Genomic DNA, 18,292 nt, shown 5'->3' with positions numbered 1-18,292 from the left:
GACACTACCGCTCATGTAACCAGGTGCAGACTCACCACCGTGGCGCCTCCTGCTGGTCGTTCAGGGAATTATTCAGTCCATCAGCTGTGCACCCTCCTCTGGTGGTGTCTCACACTCTGTCACTGCTTTGTTGTCTCCATCTCTTCAGAAGCCAGATCCGCATCTCTCCTGGACCACAGTGTCCTCTTCAGGGTACAGCCCTCTGGCTGTGCCTCAAACTCCGTTGACCCCCCTTCTGGGGTGAAAAGGTTTGCTGGGAGTATCCAATTCAGGATGAACTGCTGAGAGCAAAGGCAGACACAGCCCAAGACTGGTAGTCCTTCACTCACAAGGTACACCAAAAAGCAAACTTCTGTGTCATCACTCTGGCTAACAAAGTCAGAGAAGCAATTCCCTCAGATACAAGAGGACTGGAGTATCACCACTAGAAGCACTGCTTAGAGGGATGAGGGGTCATTAAAACTAGTGTCCCCAGTTAAAGATTCTCCTGATCCCAAAGGATCAGCTAGACACTCAGGTCAATATACAAATCAGATCTTACCCAGAACTCATGCTGTTGCCAATCCTTTAGTAGCTAACATTTAAAGGTTTATTAATAAAAAGAAAGGTGAGTTAAAATTGGTCCAAGGAATCAAATACATACATTAATCCCAAAGCTCTTGATTCAGGCTTATAGCAGTGATGGAATAAACTGCTGGCTTAAATCAAGTTTCTGGTTACTCCCAAATCATTAGAAGGACCTCCATTCCCCGGCTGGAACGCTCCCCTTCGTATAAGTGCATAGTCCAGAGGTTTGAGCAGCAGGAAAGAGGCAAGATGGAGATGTTTCCAGGGCCTTTTATATCTTGCATCATGTGGAGGGAATTCCACTGAAAAAAACAGTAAGAAGATGGTGTCCAGTCACATGAGCCATCACATGGGCAAATCACTCATCCATGCATGATTCAGTTCTTTACAGGTAGAAGCCATGGCCCACAGGCTAGTTTGATGTTCCCAGGAAGGCTCATCAGATGTGGACTGGCATCTCCCGAGGCCCGTTGTCAGTCAGGTACTTCTTGATGGGCCACACAATTTGAATCGTCCCTTCACAATACGCTGGCCAAATGATCTATATGATCATATTTTAATCAGATCACATCATAAAGGAGAACCAGCAGCCCTTAGTCCTTGCTCCCAACCTCTCGCCATGGTGCCGAACTGCAGCCCCTAGTATAGCCCTTCCCTCAGGGGCAAAAACTGCGGTTCTTTGATGGGCCACTCTCTTTGGCAGCAAGTGGGACAGATCCGCTAGCTTATCTGGGCCCCACCCCCAGGACCCTCTAGCAGCAGCACTTACTGCCTCTCCTCCAAGTTCTGCTGCTTATCTCTTTATCCCTGGGCCACTTTCCCATAGCCCCAGCACCTTCCCTGCCTCCTATTGGGGCTTCAGTCTGGCAGCCAGTCAGGCTGCAGCTCCGCTTACTCGCCTGACCCCACCCAGCTCTTCCTGACAGTTCTCTTCATAGACAGCTAGTCCTTTCCCATCAGGCTGGAGAAAGAGACTGCTCTCTGCTCTGCAGAACAGTCCTTTTTATAGGGCCCTCACTGGCTGCTCCAATCAAGCCTTCTTTCCATTGGCTCTCTTTGCAAGCCCTCCTCTCATTGGCTGGGCTTTGCACAGCCTCCCCAAGGGCTGCTTTAACCCCATTTCTCCCAGAGTGGAAAACTGCACTACGCGTAGGGTGACCAGACAGCAAATGTGAAAAATTGGGAGGGGTGGGATGGGGGGCAATAGGAGTCTATATAAGAAAAAGACCCAAAAATCAGGACTGTCCCTATAAAAATCAGGACATCTGGTCACCCTAACTACACCTCACCTTGTGAATACCCCTGCTGCATCCCCTCCAGCACCAGCTCTACCAGCTCACCTGCCCCCCAGCTCCCACCTTCCTCAGTGTCCTCTTTTTGGGCACCTGGGATATGGTCACCCTAGCAACAAACATACAGTAAAATCTCACCATTCTGCATGCACTGGTGTTACACGCATTTCAACGGCAGATTGTGAGTTTTCCAATGATCCCTCACCAGGCCTACATTGTACACGATATATCAGAACCATACAGAAACGGTGAACATGGGGCATGGGCGGCAAAGAGAGTCTCTGTCATCCCAACACAGGACACTGAGGTAGATGGGGAAGGGGTGACCAGGTGGGTTGTCAGGTTCCTCATCTCCCTCTGGCCTCAGTGATGGGGGTCGGCCTGGCTTCAAGGCTGCCTAGGTCTGTTGACATCCCCAGCTCCCTTCTTGCCTCAGCCCAAGTTTGGCATCTCAAGCACAGGGAGACGCTACTGTCTCCCCTATCATTGTCTGGGGTGTTGTTCATGGACCTTTAGATTCAGGGGCAGCTTCACACGACACTCACAGGCCAAGTCAAGTCCCTCCCTCTCTGGTACCGGTGCAGCGAGTTCACAGTTCTCAGCCTCAGCTGTCAGGCTCGGAGGAGCAAACCCAGCAGTTTCCCAGCTCTGTTCCCTCAACTTCTCCCCGTCCCAACGGTATCTCACATCTCTGCCGGGATCAGGCAGTGTCGTGGAAATTACCCACGCCTTGCATTTGGATCAGACAGCCTGAGGCTCCTTTATTGTAATACAAGCTTGCAGGGAGAGACAGCTGCACCGAGCTGCTCTGCAAAGACGAAAACAATAAAAGCTTATACAGATTTGGAACAATATACAGATAAGCACACTTCCTCATTAATATTTCCTTATTAGGAACACAGCAAAACCAAGTTGTCCAGTTTTAACGAGTTGCTTTTTTGCGGTTAATGGCTTTCTTAAGATTACCTGTTGCAGTTGTGTTTCTCAGAGCTCCCTCATTCGCCCCCCTCCCCCCCCTTTATCATGTACACAGTTAACTTGACAAAAGTTTAGGCTCACTTAACATTGGCTTCACAGGCAGTAACTTCCATTTCAGTCTCTGCCTCTCGCATTCTGAATCTAGCTCTCACTATCAGGGTTCATTCTGAGATATACCGATCGCTGTCATTGTTCAAACCACAAACAAAAAAACCTCATGACAAAGGGTTACTTAAACATTAAAAAAAACAAAATCTAAAAAAGGATGATTCTAGCAAATGACCATTTGTCTCTTGAAATCTGCAGGAAATCTGAGCTACAGCCTATCCAACTAAACTAAATCGAGTACGTGACCTCACGGCCTTCACAAAGAGAGAAAAACTCACAGGCCAGGGTGGGCTATGAAATGATTTTACATTCATAAAGTGAAATCTCAGAGACTCTTTTAAGAAATTTACCCATTTTCTTCTGAAGTGGTTAAACCGGCTTCACTTCTCACCTGCTTATTCGGCTGTATGAGTTACAGAAGTTTAGGTTTCATCATCAGAAAAAGAAAGAGAATGAAAGCCAAAACAACCCTCCCATCTACAAATGATCCGGACTAAACCTAGAAAAAGCCAGGAAGCAATTTTACCAATAGATGGAAACAGGGCTATAAAATCTGAAGGTCAAACTGTGATTTGAAGTTCATTGAGATTTCCCTGCCCACTCCCAAGTCTGTGACAGTTCCTTCTCCAGCCCTCAAGAGTCTGACCTAAGACCATAGACATCAAAGCTGTGACGCCTAAGCATGGAGAGCCACGGACAGGGTGGTAAGTGACACCTTGGGAGATGGAGGGGATAGAACGGAGACAGGTTAAACTTTCCATGGCTGGGACAGAGCCTGCTGTGTTGAGAGTGGAGCGTGACAGTGACGCGGGAAGGAGGTTTCAGAGTGGGAGCTGTATTAGTCTGTATCCACAGAAAGAATGAGGACTCCTTGCAGAAAGAATGAGGACTCCTTGCAGCACCTTGGAGACTAACAAATTTATCTGGGCATAAGCTTTTGTGGGCTATGACCCACTTCATCAGATGCATAGAGTGGAGCATACAGTAGGAAGATAGATAGATAGATAGACACACAGACACACACACTGTCATGGTATTAACCACTCTGAACCTTAATGTCCAAAAGATGGGGTACCAGCATGAATTTCTCTAAGCTCAATTACCAGCTTAGAACCTGTAGCGCTGCCACCAACCAGGAATTCCAGTGCCTGGTACACTCTAGTCCCCCCAAAACCTTGCCCGGGGACCCCAAGACCCAGTCCCTCTGGATCTTAACACAAGGAAAGTAAACCCTTTCCCTCGTTGCCTCTCCCAGGCTTCCCCTCCCTGGGTTACCCTGGAAGATTAATGTGATTCAAACTCCTTGAATCTTAAAACAGAGAGGAAAATTCACCTTCCCCCCTCCTCCTCTCTCCCCCTCCCAGACTCTCCCTGAGAGAGAAAGTAATCCTAACACAGAGAGAAATTAACCTTTCTCTCCACCAATTCCCTGGTGAATCCAGACCCAGTCCCCTGGGGTCTCACCAGAATAAAAAACAATCAGGTTCTTAAACAAGAAAAGATTTTAATTAAAGAAAGAAAACACAGTAAAAATTAGCTTTGTAAATTTAAAATGGAATAGGTACAGGGTCTTTCAGCTATACACACTGGGAATACCCTCCCAGCCTAAGTATACAAGTACAAATTAAAATCCTTTCAGCAAAATACAAATTTGAACTCCTTCCAACCAAATACACATTTGCAAATAAAGAAAACAAACATAACCCTAACTCGCCTTATCACCTAGTACTTACTATTTTGAATTTATAAGAACCTGTATCAGGGAGATTGGAGAGAAACCTGGTTGCACATCTGGTCACTCTCAGAACCCAGAGAGAACCACCACCAAAATCTAATAGCACACACAAAAACTTCCCTCTCTCAAGATTTGAAAGTATCCTGTCCCCTGATTGGTTCTCTGGTCAGGTGACAGCCAGGCTCACTGATCTTATTAACCCTTTCCAGGCAAAAGAGATATGAAGTACTTCTGCTCTATTAACTCTTACTTATCTGTTTATGACACACACACACACACGAAAAGACAGAGGTTGCCATACCAACTCTGTGAGACTAATCAACTCAGGTGAGCTATTATCAGTTTTCCCCTACTGTTACTCACACCTTCTTGTCAACTGTTTTAAAGGGACCATCCTGATTATCACTACAAACAGTTTTTTTCTCCTCCTAATAGCTCACTTTAATTAATTAGTGTCTTAGAGTTGGTTGGGCAACCTCCATCTTTTCTTGTTCTCTGTGTATATATGTATCTTCCTACTGTATGTTCCACTCTATGCATCTGAAGTGGGTTTTAGCCCACAAAAGCTTATGCCCAAATAAATGTGTTCATCTCTAAGGTGCCACAAGAACACTTCATTCTTTTTTTAGGGAGGGCGGGAATCTCTCACATTCACCCCATCGCCCTGAAATAGCACAGAAGCTAAAACACCCCATTTTACGGTCCCTGCTCCCCACTTTTTTAGCATCTCATTAATTCTGATGCATAAAGGATAAAATGTACAAAAACTAAATGCTTTTCAGCACGGCCTGGTGTAATGCGAGACTGTCTGGGAATGAGAAAATCTGACCCCCACGGAGGAACTCAGGTACTAGCAATCACTCTGCTAATGGGAGATCAGGGGGAGGGGTCGGAAACTGTGTTCCCTGCAGGCTACGCAGCTGCACTGCAGGCTATCGAGGGCTGTGGAGGTAGGCAGGGAGGGGCCCCTCCACAGGCTTGGCCAAGGTCCACTGGAGCTGTTGGCGAGAGGAACCCCTCCCTCAGCCTGGCTCAGGACCACAGGAGCTACGGCGGCTGGAGAGAGGTGCCTCTCACCTGGCTCCGAGCTGCTGTGGTGAGAGAGGGCTGGGGAGAGTCCTCTCCCCACCGCAGTCTGCACCCCAATTCCCTCATTCCCAGTCCCACCCCACAGGGCTAGCCAGAGCCATCACCCCTCCACACCCAACCCTCTGCCCAGCCTGAGCCCCCTCCCACTCTCGGAACCCCTTGGCCCCACCCCCAACACATGAATTTTGTTCTGTGCGCCAATATGGAGATGATGTGTCACATACTGGCGCACAGAACTAAATTCATTCCGCACATAGGTGTAAAAGATGAGGGAACACTGGTCAGAGCACATAAGATGCTCAGAGTGAGTTTACACTAGGAAATCTGGTGGAGGGTCACAGAGGTCTGCTGGCTAATCCCCACCACACCTCCTAGCATAGCCAGAACTTTGGAGGCTGATGCTGTGGAGGCAGAGATGGGACCTCCAGGCCTCCCACAATAGGCCCTGTGGGAACCAGTCCCTCTCAGTGGTGTTGTATGAATGCAGAGGGGGCAGAGGGGCTGAGTGAGGAGAGGCAGCACCTCTCTACTCCTGTGCTCTCCCTCTGCACTTATTCCATGAGCCCCAAACACTCAATAGCCCCAGCACCCAGCTCCACCAGCCCCAGCAATTCAATCCCCAGTGTCCTCCCCAGAACTCAAAGCCCTGGTCCCTCAATATTTGATTCCCCCAGAGCCCAGCACCCTGGGGGATTCAGGCTGGGGATATTTGATTCCCCCAAAGCCCAGTCCAGGCGCTGGTGGAAGATGGGGCGTGGAGACAGGGGTCTAGAGTGACGGTGGGGCCTAGCCCGAGTATCCTTCTGCTCAGATCCATGGCAGGGGGATCCCGGCTGGGAAGGAAAGCAGAGGAGGGAACTTCAGCCAGGCAGAGGGAGTGGCTGGAGGAGTTTCTCTCTCTCCCTTCCCCATCTGTGGTCCATCAGCTCAGCAGCCAGGGCTGCAGCAGGTAGGAGGGGCTGATCGGGGCTTCTCCTCATCTGTCTGGGGTTTGCTTAGACCAGATAGAGGCAGAGGGTCACCGACCAGCTGCTGCTGGATCCTCACCCCAGCGATGGGCAGCTGAATCCCTGGGAGCCAAATGCCCCTGATGTGTGTGGGAATGAGGAAATGGGTTTGTCATTATGGCCTGGTCAGGGCCCTGAGAGAATTTCCCTGCTGTGTGGAGGAGTCTCTGATGTCCAACACGGTGTTAGCTCCACTTGGAGCATTTTCTGCACTGAGAACATCTCAGAAGTTTCTTCCTTCTGCGGATTTCTGGATGCTGATACTCCGGGAGTACCTAATGGAGCTTCCCCCACATTCAAGGCCTCTCTGCTCTGTGAGTCACTGAGGTGTCAGGTCAAATTCAATTTTTTTTTTCTGCAGTCAGACTATTCCTAGGGTCTTTCATACCTATGTGGATTCTCGGTTACTGAAGTTTTTCTGACATGCCAAGCATTTATAAAGTCTCTCCCCTCTGTGGCTTCCCTAATGTGTAACAAGGCTTGAGATGAGTCAGTTACATGCAAGCTGCTTAATCCTTTCTGGTCAGTGGTCACAGAATTTTAGCTCCTGTGTGGATTCTCCCATGCTTATTGAGCTGTGATCTCTCTCTGAAACATTTCCCACAATCCAAGCACTTATGGGGTCTCTCTCCTGTGTGGATTTTCTGATGTTTAAGAACGTCTGACCTCCATATGAAACTTTTTCCACAGTCCAAGCACTTATGGGGTCTCTGTCCTGTGTGGATTGCCTGATGTTTAATAAGTGCTGACGTCGTTATAAAGTTTTTCCCACAGTCGAAGCATTTATGGGGTCTCTCTCCGATGTGGATTGCCTGATGTTTAACAAGCTTTGACCTCCCTATGAAACTTTTCCCACAGTCCAAGCATTTATGGGGTCTCTCTCCTGTGTGGATTGCCCGGTGATGAACAAGGTCTGATCTCCGCTTGAAACTTTTCCCACAATCCAGGCACTTATGGGGTCTTTCTCCTGTGTGGATTGCCTGATGACTAACAAGGTCTGATCTCCGTGTGAAACTTTTCCCACAGTCTAAGCACTTATGAGGGCTCTCTCCTGTATGGATTGCCTGATGTCTACGAAGGTGTGACCTCTGCCTGAAACTTGTCCCACACTCCAAGCACTTATGAGGTCTCTCTCCTGTGTGGGTTGCCTGATGTCTACGAACGTGTGACCTCTGCTTGAAACTTTTCCCACAATCCAAGCACTTATGGGGTCTCTCTCCTGTGTGGATTAACCGATGTTTAAGAAAGTCTGACCTCCGCTTGAAACTTTTCACACAGTCCAGGCACTTATGGGGTCTTTCTCCTGTGTGGATTGCCTGATGACTAACAAGGTCTGATCTCCGTGTGAAACTTGTCCCACAGTCTAAGCACTTATGAGGGCTCTCTCCTGTATGGATTGCCTGATGTCTACGAAGGTGTGACCTCTGCTTGAAGCTTGTCCCACACTCCAAGCACTTGTGAGGTCTCTCTCCTGTGTGGGTTGCCTGATGTCTACGAACGTGTGACCTCTGCTTGAAACTTTTCCCACAATCCAAGCACTTATGGGGTCTCTCTCCTGTGTGGTTTACCCGATGTTTAAGAAAGTCTGACCTCCGCTTGAAACTTTTCACACAGTCCAAACATTTATGGGGTCTCTCTCCTGTGTGGATTACCCGGTGATGAACAAGGTCTGATCTCCGCTTGAAACTTTTCCCACAGTCCAGGCACTTATGGGGTCTTTCTCCTGTGTGGATTGCCTGATGACTAACAAGGTCTGATCTCTGTGTGAAACTTTTCCCACAGTCTAAGCACTTATGAGGGCTCTCTCCTGTATGGATTGCCTGATGTCTACGAAGGTGTGACCTCTGCCTGAAACTTGTCCCACACTCCAAGCACTTGTGAGGTCTCTCTCCTGTGTGGGTTGCCTGATGTCTACGAACGTGTGACCTGTGCTTGAAACTTTTCCCACAATCCAAGCACTTATGGGGTCTCTCTCCTGTGTGGATTACCCGATGTTTAAGAAAGTCTGACCTCCGCTTGAAACTTTTCACACAGTCCAAGCACTTATGGCGTCTCTCTCCTGTGTGGCTTTCTTGATGTGAAATTAGTGCTGACTTAGAACTGAAACATTTCCCGCACTCGCGGCACTGAAAGGGTTTCTCTCCAGTGTGGCTTCCCCCCTGGGTATTAAGATCTGAGCGGTTACTGAAACTTTCGCCATGGTCTAAGCATTGAAGGGGTTTCTCTCCAGTATGGATTGTCTGATGTGTCACAAGCTGTGATCTCACAATAAATCCTTTCCCACACCACCGGCAGTGCCATGGTGTCTCTTCATTGGGATTTGTTTGCTGTGCTCTGGGATCCTTGTCTCCTCCCCCACTGTTAATAGATTCATTCACTTTCTTCCTTGGGTGGTTTTCCAGAAACCTCTCTGACCTGTGCCAATTTCCCCAGGCTTCTCCCTGTTCCACACACTGGGAAAAATTCCCATCAGCTCTTCCCACAAAGGTCCCCTGCAGTTCCACTTCTCCAGGAACTTCCTCATGATGATTCCCCTCCACGTTCTCACTCCCTCGCTCAGCACCTGCTGGGAGAGACACAATCCAGAGAGGAGTGATTGTGCTGGGGAGAAAGAGCACAGATAGAAAACACAACATGCTAACGCTGTCAAGACTGAGCAATTGGATTCTGCCTCCACTTCTCACCCAAACACTCCTGCAGCTCACAGGATAGGTGAAAAGTCAGGAGCGATATCTGCTGACTACAGCCCTGCCCTGGGTGAGATGAGGAAGAACTGAGGGCGTCACACACACCATATTTTGGGATTCTCAACTTTTCCTTTCATTCCCCAGATGGTTTCTGTGTCAGTCCTCACCTGTGCGGACGCCTCCTGGGATCTCTCTTTCGTCGCAGGCCTGGAGATCAGGCACCCACGGCTCTTCCCCTCGTTCCAGCCGGGCGATTAGCTCAGGTTTGGGAATGGGAAATCCTGCGCAGGGGGTGAAATCAGACCAGATCAGGATGCATGGAGGATTGAGAGAGTATTGTCACAAAGGACATTCCATGAGTGGAACCTGTCCCTGTGCTGTTCTGGAGCAATGTGGAATCCAAGATGACAGGAACATGGTCACCGAGCCCCCTTGAACAGAGGAATTTGTCTGGGGAGGTGAGTTGAATTATTACTACACCTTCACTAGGCGTTCCCAGGATCTGTGCGCTCTGGGGGCCTTGCTGACTGACACACGGGTCTGGACTTAAACCTCTGCCTCTTTCTAAACCTGCAGAGCCCAGAGCCCTTGCCAGGGCTGGAGCTAGTCCCAAGGAGGGAGGTGAGCAGGGATTATGTGTGCAGCTAAGAAACAACACAGACAGGACAATGACGGATTTATGCCCCTTTGAAAGCTGGAGAGGTGGGGATGGGTTAGCTTGTCCATTGGGTATTGACACCCACGTCCGACGGCAGAGGGCTCACAGATGCAAGTCTCTCTCACATGGCAGCTGTGCATTATGGAACCCACTCACCTCTGATCTAACTGACCAGGGAAGAACCTGACCAGATTCAGATACGCAGACCCCATGGCTTCTAGTATCTCAGGGGACGGGACTCCCTTACTGTGACGAAGTGGGACTTTTCTTAATGTTTCCTCTGAATACTGTGTGGGTGCCTCAGTTTCCCCTATGCATTTCTTAAGTCTCCAGTGTGCATAAATGGCCAACACTTTGTATCCTGGCAACAAATGTCTGGGGCCTTTCCCCCCTGCAAGGAAATAGCTAAAGGTGAACAAAGAGATGAGGTGACCTCCTGGCCCGGGAAAGGGACAAAGGCCAGAAAGGAGGGACTGGAGGGGGTTTCAGTTTGGGGCTGGCTGGGGATGGGAAGTAAGTGCAGACAGGGTTGTTTGGCTTGCTGACCCGGCTGAGGGGTTCGCTGTATCTACAAGCTCTGTTTTAGACTGTGTTCCTGTCATCTAATAAACCTCTGTTTTACTAGCTGGCTAAGAGTCACATTTGACTGCGAAGTGAAGTGGGGGTGCAGGACCCTCTGGCTTCCCCAGACCCCCGGAACTCGCCATGGGAAGCGCACGGAGAGGCGTATGCTGAATGCTCCAAGGTCAGACCCAGGAAGGCGAAGCTGTGTGCGCTTCTTGCCCTGAAGAGAGTCTGCTCCGAGGGAGAGGAGGCTCCCCACAGTCCTGACTGGCTTTGTGGGGAGCAGTTCCAGAGCATCGCCCAGGAACTCCTTGACACTTACCCAGTGAGGTCACCATCTTGTAGTTCTCCTGCATGACGTCCCTGTAGAGGGCTCTCTGAGCTGGGTCCAGCAGAGCCCCCTGCCCCTGGGTGAAATACACAGCCACCTCCTCGAAGGTCACTGGCATCTGAAACAACAAGAGTCCCCCACTCAGCACCTGCGGCCCCAGCCGCAATCCTGCTGTTCATGGGAAAGAAAGGAAAAGGTGAACCTCTGGGAGGGCCAGAGTAGCAGAATCCACCCCCACCCTGCTCACAGCAGCCAGGAGGCTTCAGGGGGTGGGAGAAGGTGAGAGCTCCTTGTCCCCCCCAGCACAGGGAGCAGGGCAGGGGTCTTCTCATTTCCCACACACCTGCCAGGCACAGGCTGATCCGGGAAGCAGAGCTCTGAGCCAGGGATGGGGACAGGAATCCCAACAGCTTCTCTGGGTATTTCACAGCAGCCTCTGGCTAATGCAGTGGCTCTCAAACTTTTTTACTGATGACCCCTTTTCACACAGCAAGTCTCTGAATGCAACCTCTTTTATAAATTAAAAACACTTTTTAATATATTTAACACCATAATAAATGAAGCAGGCAAACCGGGGTTTGGGGTGGAGGTTGACAGCTTCTGACCCCCCCATGGAATCACCGTGTGACCCCCTAAGGGGTCCCGACCCAGTTTGAGACCTCTCTGGCTAATGGGTTCAGACTCCAGGACTGGAGCATGGAAAATGTTCCCAGCCCTCCCAAGGGGGTTGTATACTGTTTGAAAAATGGGGGAATGTCCTGTCTTCCCTCCCCTGCCACCAATGGTCCTACTCAGAAAAACAGCAGGTTTATCGCACCTCCTGCCCCCACCCAGCAGCTCCCTGAAAACCCCCTACCTGAGCTGACTCCGTTACAGCCATTTCCCTTCCCTGTCTCCTGGAAGATGGGCTGATCTGGAGCGAAATGTGATGTGATTCCTCAGCCTGTCAGGGCGAGAGGGGTGATGGGGGAGGTTATAGAAGGGGCTTCAGTCCATGTCACACCCCGATTCCCCAGACTCTTCAGACCCTCCCAGTAATAGCATCTCTGAGCCAAACACTAGAAAAAGAGCAGAATCAAAGGGGCCACTTTGGGGGATGGCCCCCCATTGCAGTGTAAACCTTTCCCCCTTAGCAACAGCCAGAGCCCTCTGGTGGCAACGCCAGAAGAATGAGCTGCCCTGGACTCCCCCGGCAGCCCCCAGGTCTCATTGGTCCAGCTACACTCGCCTCCTGCCAGAGGCAGCAGTGACTCTGGTCTGACTCCGATGTGGTTGAGATGTGAATCCTGCAGGGAAATCAGACCAGGGCCTCGGGCAGACCCCAACACTCAAGACACACAGACCCCACCAGCACAGGTGTGTCTAACAATAATACACTGGAAACCGCGGGGGGTGGGGCCGCTGGGATTTGCCTTGCAGCCTCTGCGCCCTGAAGGGTTAATTACCTCCGCCCCCATCACTCCCAAAGCTGGTCTGACCAGTTCCAGGGGGAGAAAAGCTTCTCTCCACCCCTCCCCGCTCATGTCCCATTGTCACGGAGTGTGGAGGAGTCCGGCCCTGCACCCCTCTTCCTGGGACCCACAGTGACACTCAGCCAGCCAGTAAAACAGAAGGTTTATTGGACAACAGGACTGCAGGTTACAGCAGAGCTTGTTGGCACAGTCAGGACCCCTCAATCGAGTCCTTCTAGGGGTTCAGGGTGCTTGGATCCCAGCTTAGGATTCACTGAATTCCCACCACCCAGCCCAAAAACGAAACTGACTTAACTCCCCTACAGCCAGCCCCTTCCTTTGTCCACCTTCCCGGGCAAAGGTGTTGACCCTCCTCCCTGCTTCCTGGCTCAGGTTACCGGCTGAGCACTTGTCCCTCATCTAAAGTAATCCCCGGCTCTCCTATCCTCCACACAGACAGTCATTACTCCATCACATCTCTCCCCTCTTCGAGACTGAACTGAGCAGGGTCACTCTGCCCAGTGACCTGGGGTAGTTCAGGGCCCCCTCTCCGGGACAACAAGTCTGCTATCAGGTTGGCACTCCCCTTCACATGGACCACGTCCATGTCATAGTCCTGCAGGAGCAGGCTCCACCTCAGGAGCTTAGCGTTGGCTCCTTTCATCTGGTGCAGCCAGGTCAGGGGAGAGTGGTCAGTGTACACGGTGAAGTGTCGCCCAAAGAGATATGGCTCCAGTTTCTTAAAGGCCCACACCATGGCCAGACATTCCTTCTTGATGGCCGAGTAGTTCTGCTCCCGAGGTAGCAACTTCTTGCTCAGGTACAGTGTCTCTCCCCCTTTTCATCCTCCTGCATTAACACCGCCCCCAGTCCTGTGTCTGAGGCATCGGTGAACACCATAAAGGGCTTGTCAAAGTCTGAGTTTGCCAGAACTGGGCCACTAACCACAGCCTCCTTCAGCGCCCGGAGAGCCTCCTGGCACTGCTCGGTCCAGACCACCTTGTCTGGCTTCCCCTTCTTGCACAGCTCAGTGATGAGGGCAGCTATGGCGCTAAAGTGGGGCACGAACCTTTGATAGTACCCCACCATCCCAATAAAGGCCTGGATCTGCTTTTTGGTTTGGGGAGCGGGCCAGTCTCTGATCACCTCCACCTTGGCTGGTTCCGGCTTTAGGCAGCCGCTCCCCACCCGATGGTCCAGGTAAGATACTTCAGCCATCCCCACCTTGCACTTCTCAGCCTTTACTGTTAACCCAGCCTTTCGGAGTCGGTTAAGCACTTGTTTAACCTGGGACATGGGGTCTTCCCAGGTCTGGCTAAAGACGCAGATGTCGTCAATATCGCCATGGCAAAACTCTCCATCTCCCTCAGTAGCTGATCCACCAGGCGCTGGAAGGCGGCTGGTGTTCCCTTGAGGCCGAAGGGCAGGGTCAGAAACTCGTAGAGCCCCAGAGGGGTGATAAAGGCCGATTTCAGCCTGGCATCTGCATCCAGCGGCACCTGCCAGTAGCACTTTGTAAGATTCATGGTGGTGAGGTACCGAGCGCCTCCCAGCTTGTCTAGGAGCTCATCAGGCCTGGGCATAGGGTAGGCATCAGATACGGTGATGGCATTGAGCTTTCGACAGTCCACACAGAACCGGATTGACCCATCCCTCTTCGGGACAAGCACCACTAGCGACGCCCAAGGCCTGGAAGACTGCTGGATCACCCCCAAAGCCAGCATGTCCCTGACCTCTCTTTCTAAGCCCTGGGCAGTTTTCCCGGTGACCCGAAAAGGGGAGCATCTTATAGGGGGATGTGACCCAGTCTCCACCCGGTGGACAGTCAAATTAGTGCATCCAGGCTGGTTGGAAAACAGCTGTCGGTACAGATGCAGCACCCCTCTGATCTCAGCGTGCTGGGTCAGGGTCAGCTGATGAGAGAGGGAAATTGCCTCCAGGGGGGAACCAGCTTTTGTCCCAGGGAATAGATCCACTAAGGGGTCATCTCCCTGCTCCTCCCAATGTCCACACACAGCTAACTCCACATTCTCTGTCATAGTATGGCTTCATCATATTCACATGATACACCCGGCAGTGATGTGCCCAGTTAGAGAGCTCCACCACATAGTTTACCTTATTTAGTTGCTTGACAACCTTGAAGAGCCCTTCCCAGGAAGCCTGGAGTTTGTTTTTCCTCACGGGGATGACAGCCATCACCTGATCCCCAGTGGCGAAGGCACGGGCCCGCGCCGTGCGGTTATACCAGACCTTCTGCTTCCTCTGGGCTTGGGCTAGATTCTCCCTGCCCGGGCCCATGAGCTCGGCAAGTCTTTCCCGGAAAGTCAGGACATAATCCACCACCGACTCTCCGTCGGGAGTGGCCTTCCCCTCACATTCGTCTCTCCGCAGGTCTAGGGGCCCCCTTACCCGCCTTCCATACAACAGTTTGAAAGGCGAAAACCCAGTAGATTCCTGGGGTACCTCCTTGTACGCGAACAGCAGGTGAGGTAAGTACTTGTTCCAGTCCTGCGGGTGCTGGTTCATAAATGTTTTTAGCATCATTTTTAGCGTCCCGTTGAACCTTTCCACCAGCCCGTTGGACTGGGGGTGATATGCTGAGGTCCAATTGTGCCGGACCCCACATTTCTGCCATAAGGACCGGAGCAGGGCTGACATGAAGTTGGACCCCTGGTCCATTAAGACTTCCTTGGGGAACCCCACCCGGCTGAAAATGGTCAGCAGCGCATCTGCCACGGTGTCTGCTTCGACAGAGGACAAGGCCACTGCCTTGGGGTAGCAAGTGGCGAAATCTACCACCACCAGGATGTATTTTTTCCCCGACCGGGTTGTCTTGCTGAGAGGTCCCAATATGTCCATGGTCACCTTCTGGAAAGGCTCTTCTATGATGGGTAAAGGCCTCAAAGCTGCTTTCCCCTTGTCCCGGGCCTTCCGCACCCTCTGGCAGGGGTCACAGGATTGGCAGTACTGTCGGACATGGGTAAAGACCCCAGGCCAGTAAAAGTTCTATAGCAGCCTCTGCCTGGTGCGCCGGATTCCCTGTTGCCCTGCGAGAGGGATGTCCTGGGCCAGGTACTGTAGCTTGTGGCGAAACTTTTGGGGCACCACCAGCTGCCTCCTGATCCCCCATGCCTCTACTTCCCCGGGGGGAGCCCATTCTCGGTACAGGAACCCCTTCTCCCACAGGAACCTCTCCTTGCAACCTCTCCTCATGATCTGTACCGCACTAAGGTCAGCCCGGTCCCTGGGCTTCCGCAAGGAGGGATCTTTCTGCAACTAGGCCTGGAACTCAGCAGCTGGGACAGGCAAGGGGACCTGCTCTCTCTCGCTGGCTGGGTCTGAGGCCGCAGCCTCTCTGAGCCATGTCCCTGGGCGTTCCCGCCCCACCAGGTTAGAGTCCTGCGCCTCGGGCAGAGTCCCTTCCCCGTTGTCAGGGCGCAGTGCCCTTCGCTGACTCTGACTACGAGTCACGACCAGGGTACCCCGGGCGTTACTTGGCCAGCCCTCGAGGTCCCCCCCATTAACACCTCCGTGGGCAAATGTGGGTGTACCCCCACGTCCTTGGGGCCTTCCTTGGCCCCCCATTTCAGGTGTATCCTCGCCACAGGCACCTGGAATGGGGTCCCGCCCACGCCCATCAGGGTCAGGTAGGTGTCGGGCACCATCCGATCTGAGGCCACCACCTCCGGCCAGGCCAGCGTCACCTCTGCACCCGTATCCCAGTACCCAGTGACCTCTCTCTCATCTACCTCCAGGGAAACCAGACACTCTCTCCGGAGGGGCAGCCCTGCACCCACCCTGTAAACCAAAAACTCAGAGTCTGGAGCATCCAGCCCCTGAGAGGAGCTGACCTGGGGACCTCCTCCCCGCTTCACAGGTGGTACGCTGCCAGCCCCCCTTTCCTGGGAATGTTGCCCCTCATCAGACTGGGTCTTTACCTAGTCAACCCTCTGTGGGTTGGGTCTGCTCGGTCTGTCCCTGAGCTTGAGGCACTGGGCCCATATGTGGCCTCGTTGGCCACAGTGATAGCAGCCCATGTCTCGTGGGTCCCCTCGAGTGGGTCGGATGGACCTGACATTGGATGTTCCCCTTTGGTGGGGGTTCTCCATAGGCCCCTGCTGGGAGGTCCCATGGTGATTCTCTCTCTGCATTGAGGCAGGCCTGCTCCTTCAAGACTCCTCCCTGTTATCCCCTGCCTGACTATCCACAAATTGGTCGGCCAGCTGGTCTGTGTGCTGCGGGTTCTCTGGCTTCTGGTCCATCAACCACAGCCTCAGGTCGGACGGGCACTGCTCGTACAGGTGCTCCAGTATGAATAGGTCAAGCAGGTCCTCTTTAGTTTGGGCCCCAGCTGTCCACTTGCGGGCATACCCCTGCGCCCAGTTGACCAGTTGAAGGTATGTGACCTCATGGGTTTTACGCTGGCTCCGGAACTTTTTCCGGTACATCTCAGGAGTCAGCCCAAACTCGCGGAGCAGGGCCTGTTTGAACAGTTCGCAGTCCCCTGTCTCTGCCCCTTTCATTCGGCTGTACACCTCCACAGCTGTGGAGTCCAGTAAGGGGGTGAGAAATGAGATCCTGTCTGCAGGGTCAACCCTGTGCAGCTCGCAGGCATTCTCAAAGGCCGTCAGGAAGGTATCTATGTCCTCCCCCTCCTTACGCCGGGCCAGCAAGCACTTATCAAATCTTTCTGTATGCTTGGGTCCCCGCTCACTCACTGCAGCCGGGGCCCCACTGCTTGTCAGCCCGGACAATTCCAGCTCATGTTTACGCTGTTTCTTCCATTCCTTCAGTTCTTGCCTCCTTAACTCGAGCTCTTCCCATCTCAGCTCCCTGTCATATTCCAGCCGCATCCATTCCACAGATGCCGAGCACCACTGGGACGATCCCCTGCTGGGGGGTGAGCTTCGCCGGGAGGATCCTCTGCTGGCCAGGGGGTCACGGTGCCCTCGGTATTCGCTGGGCTCCTCCCCACCCTTCCCCTAGGCATAGGAAGTGGGGGTCTCGGGAAGCCCTCAGCCACCGACTGACCACTGCCAGCGGGGACAGACACTGGTGTCTGCGCTGCATCTGCCAGGCTGCTTCCCTCAGAGACAGGGATCAGTTCATTCAAGCGGTCTTCCTGCTCCAGCTGGGCAATCAGCTGGTCTTTGGTGAGCCTCCCTCTGTGTAGCCCCCTCTGCTTGCACAGCTCCACCAGGTCACACTTGCGCCGCTTGACATACATCTTCCTGCTGGCCACTCACAGGCCGGGATGCTCGCCGCTCCCCACGGTTCCAGGGAGACCCCCTAGTGCACCAGCCTTTCTTGAGGTCACCACCTCTCTGCCAGGGTTGAGCTGCAGACTCCTCCACCCCTGGGACTGCTCGCTGCAATCCCCCGGGGGACCCTGTTACTGCAAAGTCCTTCTCACTAGGCACACACTCCCAGAGGTTAATCACCCCTGAAGTCATCCCTTTGTTTTACTGCTCCCTAGTCACTTACTGCAGGAAGCATCGTCCACGGGGTGCAGTATCTCCCGCCACTGCCACCAGTTGTCACGGAGTGTGGGGGAGTCCGGTCCTGCACCCCTCTTCCTGGGACCCACAGCGACTCTCAGTAAGCCAGTAAAACAGAAGGTTTATTGGACAACAGGATTGCAGGTTACAGCAGAGCTTGTTGGCACAGTCAGGACCCCTCAATCGAGTCCTTCTGGGGGTTCAGGGTGCTTGGATCCCACCTTAGGATCCCTGAATTCCCACCACCCAGCCCAAAAACGAAACTGACTTAACTCCCCTACAGCCAGCCCCTTCCTTTGTCCACCTTCCCGGGCAAAGGTGTTGACC

General features: G+C 52.5%; 1 protein-coding gene across 1 annotated transcript in view; it reads right to left on the bottom strand.

Annotated features, from left to right (window-relative positions):
• Window positions 1-18,292, bottom strand: part of LOC127033267 (zinc finger protein 850-like) — a 165,220-nt gene extending 146,928 nt beyond the window's left edge. Inside the window, exons 1-5 of the mRNA XM_050921115.1 lie at window positions 17,952-18,292; window positions 11,873-11,959; window positions 11,008-11,134; window positions 9,631-9,744; window positions 8,429-9,342 (exon numbers count right to left, since the gene is read on the bottom strand). Coding sequence (XP_050777072.1) covers window positions 8,429-9,342; window positions 9,631-9,744; window positions 11,008-11,134; window positions 11,873-11,959; window positions 17,952-17,963 — 1,254 coding nt within the window. The 5' untranslated portion in view covers window positions 17,964-18,292. The remainder of the gene's footprint in view (window positions 1-8,428; window positions 9,343-9,630; window positions 9,745-11,007; window positions 11,135-11,872; window positions 11,960-17,951) is intronic.

This window comes from Gopherus flavomarginatus, chromosome 12, assembly GCF_025201925.1.
Source record: "Gopherus flavomarginatus isolate rGopFla2 chromosome 12, rGopFla2.mat.asm, whole genome shotgun sequence".
NCBI lineage: Eukaryota > Metazoa > Chordata > Testudines > Testudinidae > Gopherus > Gopherus flavomarginatus.
This window is presented reverse-complemented; position numbering and strand designations above follow the sequence as displayed.